Source organism: Xyrauchen texanus, chromosome 20 (genome assembly GCF_025860055.1).
Source record: "Xyrauchen texanus isolate HMW12.3.18 chromosome 20, RBS_HiC_50CHRs, whole genome shotgun sequence".
Taxonomy (NCBI): Eukaryota; Metazoa; Chordata; class Actinopteri; order Cypriniformes; family Catostomidae; genus Xyrauchen; species Xyrauchen texanus.
The window spans coordinates 41,965,516-41,980,981 of NC_068295.1; the positions used below are offsets into that span (position 1 = coordinate 41,965,516).

A 15,466-nucleotide genomic window follows, 5' to 3' on the forward strand; every position below is an offset into this window, starting at 1 on the left:
ATGAGCTTGGGCGAACTCGCATCCAATGAGAGGCATCTCGCGCTCACTGCATCAAAGCCCGCCAAAAGGGCGTGACTAGAGTGCATATAAGCGTAGTTCGTAGGCTGGAACCCTGGTTTTCATTGACTGAAGCGAAAAGTCGCCGTGGTGCGAAGCACGGCCGGCTACGCAATACTCGTTCCCTCATCTAGAGAGAACCGAGGTTACGTTAGGTAACCGATCACGTTCTCTTACGAGAGGTTCTCTAGTATTGCGTAAGCTAGCTTACGCTCACGGGAACCCATTGTCAATGCCGTCTGGCGCCAAGCATCCACTGTATGAGCCCCAGGGAATTAAGGGGAGCCCGGGGAGCCCTTATGAGTGGGGAAATAAGATTTGGCCGGCAAGAATGCGGGTCAGTGTTTGTGTAATATATAAGCTCATAGTGGGAAGGGAGCGACAGAGCGGCGGTGCCGGTCTGTGTGGAATGTGTCCCATCAGTGCAGCTCACCAGGGGAGCTGTAGCGTATTAAACCGCTAGTAGTTTTGCCTGCAGAGCGGGCACTTCCATATTGTAAAATCTGACAAATGTGGAGGGAAGTCCATCCGCTGCCACACATATGTCGTGAATGGGAATCCCGCTGGACCATGCCCACGAGGATGCCATGCCTCTAGTGGAGTGAGCCCTAATGCCCAACGGGCATGGCAGGTCTTTTGACGCGTATGCAGCAGCAATAGCGTCCACTATCCATCTAGATAGTGTCTGTTTCGAGGCGCGAGACCTTTGGTGCGCCCTCGAACTAAACGAAAAGCTGCTCAGAGCGTCTGAAAGCGGCGAGGCCGCGGTATACAATCTCAGTGCTCTGACTGGGCAAAGGAGATTGGCGTCGCGTTCGCTATCGGATGCTGGTAGCGCCGATAGGGAAATGACCTGTGCTCTGAAAGGAGTACCGATTACCTTGGGAACATAGCCGTGTCTAGGTTTTAAAATGACCTTGGAGTCACTTGGTCCAAACTCAAGACACGCAGCGCTGACAGACAGCGTGAAGGTCTCCCACACGTTTGACTGATGACAGGGCAGTCAGAAAAATGGTTTTGAGTGAAAGGTATTTCAAATCCATGGATTGAAGTGGTTCGAAAGGGGGCTTTCATAGTTTCGAGAACTATAGAAAGATCCCAGATAGGAACCGATGGGGGCGTGGGGGTTCATCCTTCTAGCTCCCCTAAGGAAGCGGATGACCAGCTCGTTTTTTCCCCATGACTGGCCGTGCAGGGGTTCAGCGAACGCCATAGCGGCTGCCACATACACTTTGAGCGTGGATGGGGATCTGCCCTTATCCAGCAGCTCTTGTAGAAATACTGAGCAGCGACGACACCCCACATGTCCGCGGGTCCAGGTCTCTGTCGGTGCACCATTTTGAGAACACAGACCATTTTGACGCATAGAGTCTTCTTGTGGAAGGGGCTCTAGCGTGTATAATGGTATTTATTACTCCTTCTGGCAGAGCGACGGGTAGTCGTTGATCACCCACGCATGCAGCGCCCAGCGCTCTGGGTGGGGATGTCAGATTGTGCCGCGAGCTTGAGAGAGGAGATCTGCTCTCACTGGGATGGGCCACGGCGCTGTCAGTGACAGCTGCGTAAGCTCCGGGAACCACGTCTGATTCTCCCAACGCGGGGCTATGAGGAGCACCGAGTGACGCGTTTCCCTGATCCTCTGCATTACCTGTGGCAATAGCGAGACGGGGGGAAGGCGTAAAGCGGGCGCCTGGGCCAGTCCTGGGATCTGTTGTCCGAACGGACCAGGACGTGGTGACCCTGAATGACCGGGAGAAAGCGCACGAGCGCGTACTCGACCGCTATCATTTCCAGACAATTTATGTGAAGGAGCTTTTCCTGAACTGACCATAGGCCGAAAACCGGAGAGCCCTCGCAGACCGCGCCCCAACCAGTGTTGGACGTGTCTGTCGAGATGACTTTTCGGCGAGATACAGCTCCCATTGTCACTCCTCGCTGATACCACTCGGCCACTGTCCAAGGCTGCAGAGCTGAAATACAGGTCTGAGTCACCTTGATGGGCTGGCGGCCTGTGGCCAAAGCCCGGCGAGACGCGTGGTGCTTAGCCAATGCTGAAGCGGCGCATGTGCAGTAAACCCAGCTGAAGTACTGCTGCGGCTGAGGCCATGTAACCTCGCGACTCTCTGGAATTTCTTCAGAGGCGTGAGGCTGTTCATCTGAAAAGATGCGCTAGTCGCTGAACATGGCGCCAGCTGTGTAGATAAGCGAGCCGTCATTGCCACGGAGTCTAGTTCTATCCCAAGGAAGGAAATTGTCTGACTGGGCTGTAGTGAGCTCTTGGTCCAATTGACTGCAAGACCCAAACTGTTCAGATGGCTGAGGAGAACTGCCCTGTGAGACAGAAGCTCCATATGTGACTGAGCCATAATCAGCCAGTCGTCCAAATAGTTCAGAATTCGCAAACCCTGACTCCGCAGGGGTGCGAGCGCCGCATCCATGCACTTCGTGAATGTACGGGGTGCTAAGGACAGGCAGAACGGAAGGACGGTGTATTGATAAACCTGGCCATCGGCTGAATCTCAAGAATGGCCTGTGACGGGATTTATCTGAATCTGAAAGTATGCATCTTTCCGATCGAGAGAAATAAACCAGTCCCCTGGCGCATCATGCGCGAGGAGTTTCCTGATTGTAAGCATTTTGAACGGTCTTTTGCAAGCACCTTGTTCAAAACCCTGAGATCTAATATGGGTCTGAGGCCGCCGTCTTTCTTGGGAACAAGAAAATAACGGCTGTAAAGCCCGACTCGCTCAGAGAGGGTGGCACTTTCTCTATGGCCCTTTTGCACAGAAGGCTTGCTATTTCTGAACGAAGCATGCACACTGCTTCCGTGTTCACAGTGGTTTCGAGCCAGCTCTGAAGCGAGGAGGGCGGCGATCGAACTGTAGCAAATAGCCCTGTTGTATTGTGCTTAACACCCACTTGGATATCCCTGGAATAGCTTCCCACGCTTTGAAGCGTAACGCTAGAGGGTGAATGGCCAATTCGCTCAGATTGCCGCACACAGAGCTGAACAAAATGTGTGAGCGCGTTTAGTGTGTTTATGCATGACTGCTTGCAGACAGCATGAACAGGCTGTTTTGTGAGTGACTTCCGATTGGAATGAATGGGGAAAGAGTCACATCTGTTACGTGATGCTTAAGCATAGTCATGGGCACGGGACTTACACACAGAGGAATGTTTGCTGGCCGTGTAACAGAGCGGGCAGAAAATGGGCGCGCGCACGTATTCGTGGGCGCATTTATTGACTCTAGCACTCGAGCGGTTCGTAACCGCTTTATGTGAGCGTGCTCTGGTGGGGACACGAGACATGCAGTGCTTGTGTGCAGAAGTGAACACTGGATTGTGGGCACGTTTTCTACACATAGGGCTGGTCGTGTGACAGAGCGGCCAGAGAATGGGCGCGCGCAGGCATTTGTGGGCGCCTTCATTGACTCGTAACCGCTTTATGAGAGCGTGCTCTGATAGGGGCACGGGATGTGTTATGCTTGTGTGTAGGGGCGAACACAGGGTTGTGGGCACATTTTCTACACATAAGACATGTTTGCTCTTTACAAGATTTATTTGGGTCGCCGTGAAAACGGCGTTTGAGTGCAGGCAAGCGGGCAGTGTCACCGGCTTGTTGGCTGCTAAATTCACCACTGCAGTAGCCTGAGAGAAGGGGACTGACAGGGGGCGAAGCTTTGACGGTGGTCCGGCTGCGGCGGGACTGAGCCGTCGTTTCCTCAACAAAGCTAGGAGGACTTCGGTTGTTCAGGTTTCAGCGCAATCTTAGGCCGAGGCCCGCGGGGGGGCGGTGGTCTATGGCGGCTGTCTGAGCGCGATCTGGGGCGGCCGCCCTGTCGCCGCTGGGAAGTCTGGCTTTGTTGAGCTGGGTGCTGTGAAGATGCTCGTGCAGGAGGCCGGTTACGTGGGCGGCCTGCAGAGGAGCTAGCGCGGCGAGGCAGGAAGAGATTCATGGCTTGGGTGGCTTTGTGGACTTCCGAAAAACGGTCAACAATGCCACTTACCGCGGAACCGAAGAGACCGGATGGAGAGAGCGGCGCGTTGAGGAACGTGGAGCGCTCAGTTTCTCCCATGTCGGCTAGCGTTAGCCACAGGTGTCTCTCGGTTACAGTCAGCGAGGCCATGCACTTCCCTATAGCTTGGGCTGCAGCTTTGGTGGCGCTGAAGGGCGAGGTCCGTCAGCGCTCCTTAGATCTGTAACAGCCTCTGGGTGCCTGCCTCTCTCATCCCACTCCCGAAGAAGGTCCGCTTGGAGGATCTGCAAGACGGCCATGGAATGCAGAGCAGATGCGGCTTGGCCGGCGGCAGAATAGGCGCGGCCAACACAGGCGGAAGTAGTTCTGCAGGCCTTAGACGGGAGCACTGGTTTAGACCGCCATCTCACGGAGGGCGGGCAAAGGTGTGCTGCTACCGAATCCTCGACCGGGGGGATGGAAGAGTAGCCCTTCTCGGCGGCGCCGTCCACTGAAGCGAGAGCGGTGGAGACGTGGGATCGAGTCCTGGCCGAGAGAGGCGCGTTCCACGATTTAGAGAGCTCGCCGTGGAGTTCTGGCAGGAAGGGAGCGGTGGCGGCTTTGAAGAAAACAGCCGTCGAGTCTGTTGGGAGCCTGCTCAGGGGGCGGTGACCACTCGAGCCCGAGGCGGTCGACGGCCTGTGTGAGGAGGCGTATCAGTTCCCCTTCGACTCCGGCGCGGATCCTGCTGGATTCCCGGGCCATTGAGGAGGCTTGTGACTACTCCTCGCTGTCTGAAGCCATGATGGAACAGCAGCCTTTGTCCTCCGCCTCGCTCTCCGAGGTGGCAGCAGTGCGGCCGCTCTGCGGCAACTGCGCGTCCCGGGGGGGCGGGGAGGGTGAACGCGATGCTCGAGGGAGGGGCTCCGGCGAGACAGTCGCTTCTACAACCGGTTCCGGCAGCCTTTGGGAGCGGCGCTTCTTCCGGCGCGGCGAAACAGAAGGCGGCAGCTCCGGTTTTGCATACTTCGAGTCGAGCCCGCAGGGTCGGCATCGGAAGCTCCTCGCAGCGGTCGCATCCGCCGTCAGCGAGGGCGACCTCTGCATGCCCCAGTCCCAGACAGAGAGCGCAGATGATGTGTCGGTCTCCGGCGCTGAGAGGAGCGCGGCATGAGCCACAGGAAGTCGCGAGGCATCTTTAAAAAGACGCTCGATACTCTTTTGTGAAGTTCGCTGAGGAACTTAGCTTGCTCTAAAAAAGGATACGTCGCCGGATGGCGTAGCTCGCAGGATGGCTGAAGGTGGCGAAGACGGCCGGCTTCTTCGAGCGCTGTCCAAGCTTGCTAGATGCCCCTCGAACGGCGACGCGGCTTCCAGTTCAGAGATGCGAAGAGCTCAGCTGAAGAGATGAAAATCAGGGTTCCAGCCTACGAACTACGCTTATATGCACTCTAGTCACGCCCTTTTGGCGGGCTTTGATGCAGTGAGCGCCGGACGCCTCTCATTGGATCGCGAGTTCGCCTAAGCTCATCTATAGGCTGCAGCAGTTGCCGCAGAGCAACCAATGAGCTCGCTAGCTAGCCCGGCTCAAGGTCTGCAGCTGCCGCACTGCGTTGACAATGGATACAAAATTAAGGATAATTTTTTGGCTTCAATATCTCAGAAAAGATGAATCTTTCCCGTAGCGTAAGCTAGCTTACGCAATACGAGAGAACCTCTCGTAAGAGAATCATATATTTTTATATATACTGTAAACCTAATTTGAAATGACTCATAGCCTTGATGCAAGAGTTTGATCACACAGTAGGTACCATACCAAAATGACCCTTATTGCCACATGTACTGCTGCGGTAAAACTCACAAGTTAGTTAATCATGTTAGACTCGTAAGCAAAATCACAGCCAGATGGTACAAAGAGACGCTTTTAGTAGGGCCCTATGAAATCCATTTCATTTATGTTTTTCAAATTCCGGTTTAGTTTTTCCCAAATTCTGTGTTTTCCATTTATTTTCCCTGAATTCCAGATTTTAAAAGTTTAATTACATCTCATCTTCTTTTTTTTTAAACTGTCAAATCAAATGAATTCATAGAATTTTAATCAAACGAGAAAAAAATAAATGAGAACATTCCAAAACACAACATCTGAGTTCGGTCTTTTTCTTCTTTTGATCAAATACAGTTTTAATGAAAGCAGAGATGAAACTTGCTTGTGAGATATTGATTATTGTTCATTAATATTATCATTATTGTTACTACTCCATTGAATATTACATTATACTATACAGAATGAATACATTTCTGTCCCATTTTTATTTTGTTATTTTTTTCAATTTCACACAATAGAGCTCTATTTAATAGTTAAATAAAGATTTTATTTTGGCATTTTAGCAGATGTTTTTGACAACTTCACTTCTCGCCTCCAGAAAAGCAATTCCCTGCCTGGGCTAATGTTCTTATTAACCCGCTAAAGAGTATGATTTAAATATATAAATATAAACCCTGCATGTGCTGCGCTTCTCACATTCACTTACTGATGAAGCACACAGCTCAGCAAGGCCATATTGGCTATTTGTTGAATTAAATCTCAGCCTTTAGTGGTTTGATCATCAGACCAGCACAAGGTGATGCCACTGTGAGAGTTTTTGAGGGTTAAATTACCATCTGAGAAACAAACTGTGGTTAACAGGGTTTTACGATTATTTGCAATTTTTCTTATTATACAACAGCACTGATGCAAAACATTTATATTATCTCACAATTGAACGTCTTAGTGGACATATTTCTGGGGATATGTGGACGGGCAGCCCTACAATATGAAAACTGATAAATACACAAAAAAGAAATAGAAGATTATAATTAGAGATGATCCAATCAAGGGCACGGCACCAATTATGCCCATCCCGAGCTCAGAGATGTGCTTCAATGTAACTGGAGTGCTTCAAAAGTGTGTGAATGTAACATTACTGTGGGTGCGCAACATGTAGCCTAGTTCATGGAATCCAACAGTTTTTTTCTTCTGCAACGGTTTATTAAAGCAATCCGTTGTCTATCAGACACCCCACTATAAAGAATCAGACTCCATAAACACTGTCCACAACAGCTTACAATGACTCAAATTTACATTGTTCAATGTAGTGAATTTGTATAGAAGCAAATTCTATGATTTAAGATGCAACTTTTCAAAGTTTACTTGCTGATAGTGCTGTCAGCATGCTTAAACATTACAAAAAGTTGCATCTTTTAATTCATCACTTTAAAATCACCACAGCTACAAATATTAAACTTACTAGTTTGTTGTTGGACGACTAGTGGAGCATCCTGTCCATTTGTAGGATGTGTATCTTTCTATGACTTCTGTCTTCATGTTTTACATCAGTTGTCTTCAGTCAGTCATTTAAATGCTCCAAAACAGGCGCTTTATTTTGTCGATATTAGTCTGGTAGATCAAAATGATATTTTGGAGTTTGTTTGTGGTAGCACCAGTTTCAAGTGAATTGAAATTTCATGTTCAGCCGTGACACCTGACCAAGCCCCACACGCCTCCGTCCATTACCACAGTAACAGCTACAGTACCCACACAGGCACAAACATTTTAAATTTCATTTTATAACTTAAACAATCTTATATATATATAACAATTTTATATTATATATTTGATATATATAATATTTTGCTATGTGTAAAAGGATTTCATGGTTTTAACTGTAGATTCTAAATTCTTATGGTTTAACCATGACATTTTTAATCACGGTTAATAGTAAAACTGTATAATCTCAGCATCTCTACCAGGACATATCACAATTTTAATTTGATTAATTGTGCATTTACTGGATTCTGCGAGTCCCTCCATGTTTTCTGCATCACGTAAATCAGAGGGCCCTATTTTTTCAAGAGTGAGAGTTGCTACCATTATAACATTGTGAATTTAATTATTTAAAAAAATTACAATTTGATTTTAGAATGGAGATCAAACGGTGCAACGAATAGGGAAATAAATGCTAGAACGTCAGACTTTTTCAATACATGGAAACTGTTGCTTCAAGGGTATTCATTAATATTGCCATCTTCCTGAAAATCGAAATGAAACCATCTTGTGAAAACATAATTGAATATGTTAGCCCTACTTAAAGATGACACCACAGAATGAAATAGCAAAAAAAAAACATCCTTCAGAACACATCCCCAGTTGGCTGCTGATCAAAGAAAATGCCCCTAACTCACAGCATTATTTGAATGAAAGTTGATGTGTTGGACTGGACAGGTAGCTTAAAACAAACAGATCCATTTTAGATAAACAATATACTGTACATTTCAAAACTCAAAACCTAAATCAACAACGCAATAAAATGTCACAGACACAGTTTGAGAAAATTAACCTACAAATGACTTATTTTTAGTTGTCTCTTCATAATAAACTGGATTAGTAGAAATAATGGTAACACCGAAAACTTAATCCACTAAACACACTTTCATCTTAAATGTAAAAATAAAATAATAAATTGCAGAAAATTATGGTGTTATCCCACTTTACAATAGACCTGACGAGTTGGCATAAAGCCCTTTTCTACCGACATGGTTGGGGTGAGGTTTCCTGGGCTGGTGGAATTTTCGAACAGTTCTGCGCATTTCCATCATAAAACCTGGTTTCAAACTGGCCCCAAAAGCTTGCTGGTCTCTATGCAGGAACCGATTACATCAGGGGACAGAGGGTGGGATAATGTTTCGTCACCATGGTAAAGTTTTCCCAAACAACAACAACAGTAGCTACAATAGCATTTGGAGCAAGGAGTACTTCTTCCCTCTATAACAACAATAAAAAAACCACAACATTTTCAGACATCAAAAGCATTCAGGTAACACAAAGAAATGAGTGCTCTACATACGATATGGTATTTACAAGATAAACTAGAGAGATTGCAAAGAAAAAAAAACACAACGAGAAGAAAGATACAGCACGAAATGATGCACGCCACCTTCAGTCGGATATTTCACCAAATCATAAACAAATTGAAAAAGGCTTAAGTGAGTACAGGGACCATAAGAAGGAGATAAGCAAAGCGTTAGAGAATGGAGCAACGACTCCGTTTTGGTTTTGATGTTTTGGACACAGACTGGCCAGCTAACTAACTGAGGCATTTAATTCAGCCAGTAACGCTTCTGATTAACAAGTGAATCGCTGGAGTCATCTGTTGTTCTAGATCTCAGTAAGATGTCATATTTGCCAACTTTGTTATCTTTTCTTACACTGTAGTCATCTTATTTGTGCAATGTTTTGTTCTGTAAGGGGATTTTTCACCAGCTACTCACTTAGTTTGGAAGATCGTGGCTATCGTTATGTAAAACGGTGGGATTCTCCATCAACAATATGCTATGGCAAAAATCCAAATACATCCATCTGCTACACCAATGTTCATAATGATTCCACTGTAACAGCTTACAGAATTTAGCAAATTAAGCCATAGTTCATACAATATATTTTAATTACATAACCTGTCATCTTTAACGTAGATGTTGTCGCTGACAAACTTGTTCAGCAATGTAATAACGATGATATGCATTCATCCGAATGTTTAAATATGTCTTCAAAAACAAGAGTAAAAGCTGTGTACAAACACAGTGCGACACACCATGTTTGTGGTAGTGGTGTAGTGGACTAATGCACATAACTGGTAAACTGGTAATCAGAAAGTCACTGGTCAAGTCAAGTCAAGTGGTTTTTATTGTCGTTTCAACCATATACAGTTAGTACAGTACACAGCAAAACAAACACGATGATATGGGGTTCGATCCCCACAGCCACCACCATTGTGTCCTTGAGCAAGGCACTTAACTCCAGGTTGCTCCGGGGGATCGTCCCTGTAATAAGTGCACTGTAAGTCACTTTGGATAAAAGCGTCTGCCAAATGCATGTAAATGTAAATGTAAATGGTAGTCACTTGAAACTACCACATAGACAGTAACCTGTTACGTCACTGTTCAACTCTCAGGTCAGTTTACGATAAGCTCCAGATTGCCCCGGCTGTGAACCAGCAAAGCACAGGATCCGCACAAGACCACAGCGATTTCGGTGGAAAAGGGCTAACAGTGTGCTAACATAGAATTATGTGGATGTGTTTATTTTGTTGTTATTTTGTGTAATGTGTTTAACCGACTAGTTTAGACACTTTGTTGCATACTAGGGGTGTAACGATCCATCTGGATCGACGTTTCGATCAATTCACCAATGATATGATGTTATCGATCCAATCGTAAACATCAATGTATATTTTTTTAAGATGCACCTTTATTTTGAAATTCGAACGCCAGGCATGTTCGTACACATTTCTGTCAGGCAATGCAGCAACCTTATGATATTCATCTTGCTTTATAAGCTTCTCATGTGGGACAAGGATGTGCGCGCAGTGATTGTAGCCTGAAGTTGCGCTGTCCTCCATCTATGCTCTATGACAACAGCACTGTGAGCTCCGGTTACAGGATAGCTCAGAGCCAATCACATGCACGATTAAATCTGGCTTCCCTTGATATCGTTGAGCATGCAACACATTTGAATTCTACATGAGAATTTGCTATTTTAAAGTGCGATGGAGAAATTCAACCAATTCAAACGGCTAAACAGCTGCGATATTCTGAACAGCGCTGATGAGGGAAAGACAAAACACCAGCACAATTACAACACTTTGCACATCTACACAAACACTCTAACTAACATTTATCACAGTAAACTGTAACAGAATTTTTCAATACAACTGTGGAAGATGTAGCCAAGATAAAAACACGGATAACACATGATCACCTGTCGTGAGTGTGCAAGTATTTTGGTTTGAAAGACTCGCTTGATTGTTGTAGTGATGACAAACGGTCACTGTAGCGTTTACCTCATTCCACAAGACAATGCCACGATTGCTGATCATAATTGTTTTCTTTAATATTTTTTTCAATTAGTGAAGTACCTTATTTTTCTGTGGAAATACCAACCTCGATCCTGGATCTGCACTTTTAATAGAGCTCCAAAAATATTCAAATTATAATTTGGTGGCATTTTTGAGATAATAATTTATATTTATTTTTTTAAATAGGCACATAATATCGTAATATCAATCGCGAGCCCCAGATTTGAATCGAATCAAAATCGTATTATGGCAGACTTTGAGGATTCGGCAAACATAGGAACGCTGGAGAATTGATAGAAGACCAAATCGTGATGAAACTGGTGATTTACACCCCAATTGCACACGGTACATTTGTGACAACACACTGGAATACGACATATCCATGGGCATGCGATTGTCAATATGTTTTGAATAAGCCAAAACAAAGTAGAAATGTCTTTTAATGATAAACCACAGCAAAACAACAGTAGACCGTTAACTAGAGGAATTTTACAGCAACACATGCAGCTCAGACAGCAGACAACCAGAATACATTTCAAACAGGTTTTTCCCAATTTAAATCTCCCTTTTTAAGAGTGTCTACACATATGTTCATTACTGTATCTGATATTACCTTGTTATATACCACAGCTGTATTGTAATAATGTTTTAACCTTCTAAGAGATTTCATGTGCAAATAAATATTTTACCCCTAAGAGAAACGTATGAACTACAAGGACTAACTCTAAGCATAAACAAAACTCAAAGTCCTTCATTGAGGGTAGCCATTAAAAGAAAGACCATGGACTTTAAACTGTGGGAGTCATTTCACATTTCAGTTTAGAAATAACTAAAGGATTCAACCTCAAATCTCATTTCCACTAACTTACATAATAATATGATGTTTTCTAAGTAATTACCAAAACGCATATTGCAAATAAAACTGTTACCAGTCAAAGTACTTCAAGCTTGATACGATTGATATGTTTGGCTAACTTTGTGAACTCTGACACATGCCAGGTGAAGTCTAAAGCTACACATAAATGAGAACTGTGGAGGGTAAACAAGCTACAGCAGGAAATACTAGTTCAAACTGTATCAACAAATAATGAGAATTGGCCACAGGTGACGCATGTACTGCATATGTACAGCAAACACAAACAGTATACTCAGCAAAGGCACAAAGAAGCAACAATTACACTTGAAGTTTGCACAATATAGATTCTCAAAGATAGTTTGCCTTCAAGACTTCCTGTGAAGTTTCCACTTTGAGTTCAGAAATCGTGATTATAATGTGTTCGAATAAATAAAACAATTTAAAACGCATTGGGCAATTACATATTTCTTTCTCTTTCACTAACTGATGGTGGAAGCTGTTTTGCACTAATATAACAAAATAAAGATGCCCATCTGATGTGTAAGTGATGCTTTATCATTAGCATGCGGCCACAAAGAAACTTTGACACCTCATTAACTGACTAAATGAGTGATATTTTCAATAGCTTTATAACTATTCTTCTTCAACAGTACACAGAAAGGCACACAAAATAATTGCAGCCGAAACTAGTCATGTTTCTATCAAAGATACAAATTTAACGCATGTGAAAAATTGGAATCTCACAAAAACAATTAGCAAATAAAGCAGTGTTTCCATTCCAAGTGTTTAAGAGAACAAAATCGTCACTTCTCAAAATTTGCCTAAAAATATGTAAATGGGAAATTAAGCAACCGACAAATGAACTATTAATTTCAATATTAACAATAATAATTTGCTCCTTTAACTCAGAAAGTCAGATTTTAAAGCAAATCCCAAGATTCCCAACGAGATTGTGGTGGTGTACATGTGCACTCTTCTTAAAAACAGAAATACAGCTTAAAACAATGGACATTGATCACCATCACATACCTCTTTCGGTAAAGATGTTAGGCGATTCCTATCACAGTTGAAGTTGGACAGTTTCTTTAGTTTTCCAATACTTCTAGGCAAATTCTGAGATTAACAAAAACAGACATCCAACATCAATACATAACTTCTAACATAATGGGAAAACATGTCAAAAACCAGGATTTTCTTTACATGATTTAATACCAATAATAAAGAAAATGATCAGAGGCTTATAACCAGGGTTGGGCAGAATACAAGGGGTCATGTGATGAGGAATCAAATTTTCCTTGATATTTTGAAATATAAGGTCTTTTTACTACAAAAATATACTGTACATTTCAAAACTTAATTCCCAATGCAATAAAAGCAATTATTGAAACCACTAGGTGTACATTTATTCATGACCACCTCTACACCTCTACAAAACAATAACGGCAACTTAAATTCATTGACCCCTGCTCCGCCTCATGGCGCTCAGTTCTTAGTTTATGGTGCCGAGTGTTAACAGTCGCGTTTGAGATGAACAGTTTAATATATTCGGATGCAATGTGTTGTATGTGCGTTATGTGCAACCTCTGAAAGTTAGTTTTATAATGTTGTAGAGCTTGTTCATTCTCTCCAGATTGAGTTTCAAAAATTGCTGATTTTGAGGGGCTGCATGATGTTAATCAGAACAATGGGCGTTTACGTTGAAGTTTTAAGGAGGTGCTTATGCCAAAACCGAACGAGTGCCAGAGACAGGGTGCAAAATTATCATATAATACTAGATTATGACTGTTTTAATGCAAAAAACTTGACTAACATAATCAGTGGACCTCAGGGAAGATAATAAAATAGCATACAAGTATACTGGGCTGAATATGAAATAATCGATTAAATGTATTTATGTAGTAATGCATTCCAACATATTAAAATACTTTTTGAACACATATTTATAAAGGAAAGGCAGATTTGGAAAATCAAGTTTGTGATAATTGTCATTATTATCTTACCTGAACTGCTACACCCCTACTTTTAACATCTAAATTAAATCCACATTTTTAGATTGTGGGGTTTAGATGTTCAGAAAGGCATTTATTTTGTTTTGAACAACTGTTAATTATCTTTTTAACCCATTTTGGGTTGGACTGACAAAGATCAATACTTTTTGACACAAAATTGAATATGAAATTAACCATAAATATTTTCAAGATGAGAACTAGAAGCCACATGCAGAAATTAAACATTCACTATAGTGAGGTCATGTGACAACAATGGAGCATATATATTAACTACAGTAAGCTTTCTTGCTGCCATATTTAGGCCTATTTATTATTTGTATAATGTAGTGTAATTTGGGTGATTATAATTTGTTTACTCTTCCTTTGTTTTTAATTGTTAGTTTTATATTTTTAGTTTTGTTTTTAAAGTGAGATATAACAATGCACATACCTATATTTTACAATACATGACATACTTGAATATAAATATTGATTCTGGAGTACAGCTGGCAGCACACTGATTGTTAAGACAATGAAATACCTGTGCGGTTGCCAAATATTAAATCCCAGAATCATTATGTATGAAAAAGACATTGTATTATTATAAAATAGTGTCTACCATCAAACCTTTTGGTGAACGAGGTCCATTTTTAATGTATCCAAAAAACTGCAACCCGTGATTCTATCATTTTAACCCACAATGTTTTTTTCTGCCCACACTGACTGGCTCGATACACAGTCCCGAGGGAAACTAATGCACACAGTTTGTACACTCAAGTGAGGTGATTGACATGTGATGATAACTTACAACCAGCTGGTTTTCTGTTAGCACCAGTTCAGAGAGGCTCTCACAGTTGCCGATGCTCTCCGGCAGCTGAACTAATCGGTTCTGATCCGCTTTCAATATCGAAAGCCGTCTTAATTTTCCTAAGGGAGAACAGATACTATAGTAAGATAACTGTGATTACTGAAAAGGATATTAAGCAACCTGGATGAGGGTTTCTTCACACATCATTTGTCATCGTTTTGAATCATTTTAATCACATTTTACTTTTTATGAATGTACAAATTCCACATTCTATCAATTTATATGATGTCATGAAATAGCATAAATATTTATGACACAAGGGATTTAAATTTCATGTCAGCTACACATTTTGACAAAACATTCACAACTCCATCAGTAAAATCATTAACATGTGATCGGAAGTGTGTTGTAACTAAATGCGTATCTAAACAAGATCACTGGCCCTGCGGTGCAAGACCACTGACCTATGCTCTCCGGCAGCATGTCAATGAGGTTCTGGGACACCAGGAGGTCTGTGAGGAACAGCAGGGTTCCCATCTCCTCTGGGAGGTGCTCTAACTTATTCTCGGATACATCTAGACACGTGAGGCTTCTCATACCGCCCAGTTCCTGAGGAACAGAGAGTACACATACATGTAAATATGCACACATGCATGGAAACAAGTGCATACAAAGACACAACCACACAAAAACACCCACAACATTGTTAAAAGCCTCTAGGATATTAAAACAGATGTTAAATTGAAAACAAGCTGCAAAAAGGCCTCATTCTCTAATTCCACGACAACCCTACATCACTAGGGGTACATTACTTCATGACCGCCTCTACAGCTTAAAAACATAAAAAGCCTACTTTACATCAATGCACCCTTGGCCCCGCCCACTGGTGCTTCAGTTCGTAAACTGAGAGA

At 43.1% G+C, this 15,466-nt stretch overlaps 1 protein-coding gene across 2 annotated transcripts in view; it reads right to left on the minus strand.

Annotated features, from left to right (window-relative positions):
• Positions 1–15,466, minus strand: part of LOC127660468 (leucine-rich repeat-containing protein 1-like) — a 151,391-nt gene that overhangs the window by 33,725 nt on the left and 102,200 nt on the right. For both annotated transcript variants that reach the window (XM_052150728.1, XM_052150727.1), the window contains exons 8-10: positions 15,020–15,164; positions 14,556–14,674; positions 12,789–12,872 (exon numbers count right to left, since the gene is read on the minus strand). In XM_052150728.1, the coding sequence (XP_052006688.1) occupies positions 12,789–12,872; positions 14,556–14,674; positions 15,020–15,164 (348 nt within the window). The remainder of the gene's footprint in view (positions 1–12,788; positions 12,873–14,555; positions 14,675–15,019; positions 15,165–15,466) is intronic.